This window comes from Arvicola amphibius, chromosome 4, assembly GCF_903992535.2.
Source record: "Arvicola amphibius chromosome 4, mArvAmp1.2, whole genome shotgun sequence".
In the NCBI taxonomy this organism is placed as follows: Eukaryota; Metazoa; Chordata; class Mammalia; order Rodentia; family Cricetidae; genus Arvicola; species Arvicola amphibius.
The window spans coordinates 32,322,971-32,329,899 of record NC_052050.1 but is presented as its reverse complement, the minus strand read 5'-3'; the positions used below and the strand labels follow the sequence as shown (position 1 = coordinate 32,329,899).

Genomic DNA, 6,929 nt, shown 5'->3' with positions numbered 1-6,929 from the left:
GTACAGATGGTTGTGAGCCACCATGTGGTTGCTGGGAATTGAACTCAGGACCTCTGGAAGAGCAGCCAGTGCTCTTAACCTCTGAGCCATCTCTCCAGCCCCTGAGTTTATCATCTTAACTTTTAAAGGAACGTGGAAATCTTAGGAGTAAACATTTATCCTTCTACAAGCTTACCAGAAGGAAACAAAGTGTGTATAAAACCATTAGCTATTAGGGTGACTTACCAGAGTGCCATTTGCAACAGGGACAGACTAGAAACTCTCGAGGGAAACAATTAGCAAGGAGTGATCACAAAATTGAATTTTCAACAGTCTTTAAAAACATCACAGCACATTTATTGACAGGAAAAGTAGTACAAGTCATGTTGATCTGTGAACAAAATAGAAAGCAAAATAGCATATAGTATGGATTCCATTTTTGTAAAAATATATAGGTATATGTAGCAAACAAAAGACTTATTATAGGCATAGACATTGAGTTGGCAGCTCAGTGGGTGTTTATTGTTCTCTTTCTGTCACTCCCATCTAGTGTAGGCTGGCTTTGAACTTGCAACCTAGCTGAGGGTGATCTTGCTTCTACCTCTCAAGTGCTGGGAGTTGCATGTGCTATCATTTGTTTTGGTATTAAGAGGTCTGTCCATTACAGTCCTTCATTTTGATTAAATGAGTCTGGTTTTGAATGCTCTTTTCAAAGCAGAACTGATTTCTAAGTTGTCACAGAAGCCACGGTCTTCCAGTGTACAGGAGATGGCAGGAGCCCCCATAGTCACATCCCACAGGACCATCAGGGAAGAGCCTGTGACATTAGCACCTCCATTCTAGGCTCTGCTCCGGGGTCTGCAGGCCCAGCCAGCTCCGCTCAGCTCGGCCATGCTACTCTTGCTGAGTTACCAGCCTCAGCATCTTCAGAGCCATGGCCCCTTGGTCTGCAGGAACCTGGAACCAAGAAGCATCTAGATTAGCATTCCTGACGTAACTACTGGGTCAAGGACAAAGGTGACTGACATCCGCCTTTCTAGATCAAAGTTCTTCTGGGGCCGGGCGGTGGTGGCGCACGCCTTTAATCCCAGCACTCGGGAGGCAGAGGCAGGCGGATCTCTGTGAGTTCGAGGCCAGCCTGGTCTACAAGAGCTAGTTCCAGGACAGGCTCTAAAAAAGCTGCAGAGAAACCCTGTCTCGAAAAACCAAAAAAAGTAAAAAGAAAAAAAAAAAAAAAAGAAAAACCAAAAAAAAAAAAAAAAAAAACAAAAACAAAAACAAAAAAAAAAAAAAAAGTTCTTCTGGGCTCCCAGGGTGTTGGGGCCTGAAGGAGTTGGCATTTAGGGAAGAGCTTCCTTTATACCACTTGGGGATGATCTGTTCATTTCTCCGTTCCCTCTCTTTCCATGTCCCTTTCTCCTTCCCTTCTTCCTTCCTCTCTCTTTTTAGCAGAGCAGGAAACCAAACCCCGGGGCTTCACACACGTTAGGCAAGTGTTTTACCAGTGAGTCACATACATAGCCCTTGCTGACTTCCTTATGGGGGCTGTGTTTATGGCACTGGGATTTGGCCTCTTTAAGAAAAAAAGGAAGATGGTGCAGAAAGAAGGGCTGAGGAAGTAGTACAGCTGCTAAAGTCTTTGTCTGGCATGCATAAAGACATGCGTTCATCCCTGGGAATGGTACCATGTAAAACAGGCTGAGAGGGTACATGCCTGTAAGACCAGCACTTGAGAGTGGAGGCAGGAGGATCATGAATTCAAAACCAGATTTAGCAATATAGAAAAAGTCAAAAGACAGCTTAGGCTAAATTTTTAGACCCTGTCTCAAAAAAGCAAAGCAAAGCAAAGCAAAACAAAACAAAAAACATCAGTATGTTTAATAATTTTGGGGTGGCTGAAGAGATGGCTCAGTGAGTAGGAGCAAGGCTGCTCTTCCGGAGAGAGGACCTGGGTTCAATTCCATGCTGGCCCAAGACTGTCTGTAACTCCAGTTCTAGGGGACCCAACATCCTCACACAGACACACAGGCAGGCACAACACAAATGCGCAGAAAGTATAAATAAATAAATTTTAAAAAACGTTCTTTTAATTTAAAAATTCAGATACGGGCATGTGCATCTGTAACCCTAGTACTCCTGTGGCAAGACAAAAGGTGGAAACAGAAGAATCTCCCAGAAATCCCTGAACCGGCACAGAGAGACCCTCCCCCAACAAGGTGGAAGGAGAGAACCAAGTGAGAGACGTGCTCTGATGTCCATATACACTTCGAGGCATGCCCTCCACCCCGACACACTAACAAATAAAACAAATAGGAGCAGAGAAGGGAGGAGAAGTTCAACATTTGAAAGCGTTCCTTTTGTAGGAGGAAGGTCCTTGTCCAGGCTGGGGATGGGGTGGAGACGGGGAGAGGGGAGGAGCACAGTTTAACTGGAGCTAAAAGCCAAAAGAAATGAACGCTTGCTCAGCATGCGAACCCTCGCTCAGCTTTGAGGTCTTAGAAGCTCAAACTTAGTTCACTTCCTGCTGCCTGCAGATCAAGCTGTAGAACTCTCAGTTCCTTCTCCAGCACCATGACTGTCCACATGCCGCCATGTTTCCCACCGTGCTAATGATGGACTAAACCTCTGACTGTGAACCAGCCCCAGTTAGATGTTTTCCTTTGTAATGGTTGCTGTGGTCATGGTGTCTCTTCACAGCCACAGACACCTTATCTGAGACATGGGGGCCTGATATCCCCACCCTCTGATTCTGTGATTCACTGTCCGGGACTCTCCTAATTGGGGCTTCCTAAAATGAGACTCTGTCAACTGAATGACTTGGTAACAGTTTCTAAGGACTGTTTTAGCTTGAACACGCTGTTCTGCAAGTGACAAACCAAGAAGATGCAAGTCTGAATTTCACGCTGGAGCGGGAGGGTCATACCAAGTAGCAGTGTGTCCCATTAGGGCTCTCGAACAGCCTGGTCCCCACTGCTTCCTGTGTCAGTCTGTCCTTCAAAGTATGGGGTGCTCCTCCCCTTTCCTGAGAGTCTCCTGTACTCCAGGCTGGCCTTTGCTCTGTAGCTTCGGATTCCTGACCACAGGGGTTTCTCAACCTTCCTAATGCTGGGACTCTGTATGTTCCTCATGTTGTGGTGACTGACCCCCAACCATGAAATATACTCGATGCTACTTCATAACTGTTATGAATCATAATGCAAATATCTTAGGTGACCCCTGTGAAAGGGTCATTTGACCCCCAGAGGGGTCAAGACCCATGGGTTGAGAACCACTGCTCTAGCAGGATATGGTAGTAATACCTGTAACCATAGCATTTAAGAGGTAGAAAAGCCCGGGAACCAGGAGGTCACGATCACTCTTACTACATAGCACACTCCAGACTAGCATGAGCTAAACCAGACTTTATCTAAAAAAATAAAAATCTATTTGAGTCGTTGACTTGGGTTCAGTGAAAAACTGTCATACGGTGCTGGGGAGATAGCCTGTCATTAAAAGTTTGCCCTAATCAGGGCAGTGGTGGTGCACACCTTTAATTTCAGCACTTAGGAGGCAGAGACTGGCAGGTCTGTGAGTTCTAGGTCAGCCAGGGCAACAAAGTGAGACATTGCCTCAAAAAAAAAAACAAAAAAAGCCAACAGAATGAAGATGTAATTTCCAATAATTTAAAAAATTACCTAATTCCTCCCGCTACCTTCTTTTACTTATTTCTATGAAGCAGCATTCTCAGCTGTGACCATTATAAAACTTCAACTTCAAATTACTGGGCTGGCAAGATGGTTCGTCAGGGAAAGGCAGCTGTTGCTAAGCCGGACACCCTGAGTCTGATCCTCTGGACCCACGAGGCCGAAGGGGAGGGGGACGGCTCTGCGCTGTCTTTTCACCTCCACATGTCCGTCACCCCCACAACCCTCTGCAAAAATAATCTAACTAAAAATATCTTAAAGTCCAAATAGCAGGGCTAGAGAGGCAGTGTAAGCACTTGCTGTTCTTCCAGAGGACCAGAGTTCAGGCCCCAGGATCTGTGTTGGGTGGATAACCTGTAACTCCAGCTTGACAGCCTCTTTTGGTATCCATGGGCACCCGCAGACATGTGGCATGTACTCACATGAACACATACATCTGAAAATAAAACAAGGGGCTGGAGAGATGGCTAAATGGTTAAAAGCACTTGGCTGCTCTTCCAGAGGACCCGGGTTCATTCCCAGCACCCACATGGCAGCTCACAGGCGATCTGACACCCTCATACAGACATACATGGAGGCAAAACACTAATGTACATAAAAATAAATAAGTCATTTAAAATAAATAAAAAGAAAATAAACCTTATAAAACTTAAAACAGAGGTAAACTCTGAAAAATAATGAAGATCCTCTTTGTCTGGAGTATCAAATATTCAAGATGTATTTCTTTATATAAAAATAAACAGGCATATACATCTCAATACTATGGAAACTTACTTTAGTCTCTAAATAAACAATAAAATTAAACGTATACCAAAGAAAAAAATTCCCTTTTGTATAGGTTTAATTTTACTGCTTAACTGTCTTTAAATAAATTTGTGATTCACTATTAGTAAATGTTTGATCTGTAATCCTCCCAGACGTCTGTAACCCTAGGCCCTGCTGGCCTGCAGCTCCGTGAGGCCAGGGACCAGCAGCATTCACCCAGCCCTGCACAGAGTGCTTATGCTTAGTACTTAGGAGACATTTGGGTGTCTCATTAATGAGGTTTGGGGGGCCCTTCTGCCTTTTGCTATTCCCAATTCCTTCATCAATATATGCGTCTGTTGTGGGACTTGGGAACACTTGAGATTGAGGGCCCTGTAATCTTGCTCAGCTCAGAGAGAGCTATGTAATCAATACATAACCTAAAAAGAAAATAGTTCGTTCCCTCCATGGGCATGAAGTGCCCACAGCCCAGAGTCCTTCTTTATACCCAAAGCCTCTTCCAAACATGTCCCTGGGCCACCACTGCGTAGAGACACTCCCCACCACATATGCCTTCCCTACTGAGGCTCGACTTCACAAGGCAGCCATCACCTCTGTTTGCCCATGCTCTAGAATTTACTATGTAGCCAAGGCCAGACTTAAATTCCTGATCCTTCTGGCTGTCTCCCGAGTGCTGGGATTATGTGAGGGTGTCCTTGTGTTCAGCTCGGCTTTAAGTGTTATAGTCATGAGAACATAATTTTCCTTTCCTCCCCCACAGCAAAGTGTTAAGAACCACGCACCCAATGAATTCACGTAAAACCAAGATTGGAGAAGGAAGAGCCAGCCCAGCATACATCTCTCAGGGAGATTTAAACTTTAAAATAAGGTAATGTTCAGCCTCAAAGAAATACTATCAGAGGCCTGGAGAGATGGCTCAGTGGTTTCAGAATTCCATATGATGGCTCACAACCATCTGTAATGGATCAGATTCCTTCTGCTGGTGTGCATGAAAGCAGGGCAGTCATACACATGAGTAAGTAAAACTTTAACAACAACAAAAAGCCCTAACAGAGGTTGAAGGTTGAGTAACCCTTAAATAGAGTGTTTTCCCCCCAGATTTTGAAATACTTGCATATACACAACAAGAAATCTTGAGGCTGGGACCCAAGACGGCTGTCACTAACCCTATGGGATGATGGTAATTTTGTGCAATGTTTTTAGCACATTGTGTCTCAACTCTGTCAGATGACATGAGATCTGAAAATGATCCTTCTCCCTGCAACGTTGTGTTAATGTTAAAAAAGTTTCAGGGGCTGGAGAGATGGCTCAGAGGTTAAGAGCATTGCCTGCTCTTCCAAAGGTCCTGAGTTCAATTCCCAGCAACCACATGGTGGCTCACAGCCATCTGTAATGAGATCTGGCGCCCTCTTCTGGCCTTCAGGCATACACGCAGAGAGAATATTGTATACATACTAAATAAATAAATATTTAAAAAAAATAAAAAAAAATAAAAAAGTTTCAGAGTTTAGATTTTTGGATTAACAATGTTCAAATTTGGCAGAATTTCATTTAAAAAAACCCCAAAACCTTAAAACTCAGATTAGGGAGATAAGTCAGTTGGTAAAGTTGCCTCAAAAACTTGAGGACCTGAGTTCAGATCCCTAGCACCCATGAAAAGTCAGTCTTGGAAGTCCACACCTATAATCTCAGCACTGGGAAGGCAGAGACAGGCAGACTCCACGTTCACTGGCCAGCCAGCCTAGCTCAATTGGAGAGCTCCAAATTCAGTGAGACCCTGTCTCAAAAAATAAGCTTAAGCCAGGAGTGGTGAAGCGTGCCTTTAATCCCAGCAGAGGCAGGTGAATCTTTGTGAGTTCAAGGTCAGCCTGATCTAAGATCTACATAGTGAATCCCAGACTAGTCCTGGCTATGTGGTGAAACCCTGCCCACAAACAAGGTAATCGAGGAACACAATACCCAGGGTAACTCATGCCTCCACATGCATGCAAGAACGCAAGGTACACACACACACACACACACACACACACACACACGCACGCACGCACGCACACACGCACGCACACACGGGAAATGGTGTGTGTCGTGGCAGGCAGTACAGCATGGACGGACTTCAGATATTCCCAAGCCTGAAGTTTTCTCTGAAGGCCAATGGATGTAGGCAGGAAACATTGTGGCTTCCCACACAGCACCATCCTTTACTTTAGAACAAAAGGGAGATCGCTCACCATGTGACCCGCCCTTAGGATCCAGTAGAAGGCCAGGTTCTTATAGGACTTGACGAACGCAGATGTTTCCAGAGACTCAGGATTGCTGTACAGGGCCTTCCATTTCAGCTGGTTGAATTTGGACAGATGCGGCCACTTCAGCTTCCGCAGCCAGGCCTCCTGACCTAGGGAGAGGGGCCAAGGAAAGGGATCAGTACTAAGAGCGTGGTGGAGTCAGGGGCAGAGAAAACAATCTAGGTCCTATAACTTAGTGCTGCCTGGCTGTAATGCACAG

General features: G+C 45.0%; 1 protein-coding gene across 1 annotated transcript in view; it reads right to left on the bottom strand.

The window, feature by feature from the left end:
* Positions 1-314: 314 nt before the first annotated feature.
* The window catches only part of Scpep1 (serine carboxypeptidase 1), a 29,170-nt gene continuing 22,555 nt past the window's right edge, over positions 315-6,929 (bottom strand). The window contains exons 12-13 of the mRNA XM_038328338.2: positions 6,656-6,819; positions 315-936 (exon numbers count right to left, since the gene is read on the bottom strand). Of these exons, the coding sequence (XP_038184266.1) occupies positions 874-936; positions 6,656-6,819 (227 nt within the window). The 3' untranslated portion in view covers positions 315-873. The remainder of the gene's footprint in view (positions 937-6,655; positions 6,820-6,929) is intronic.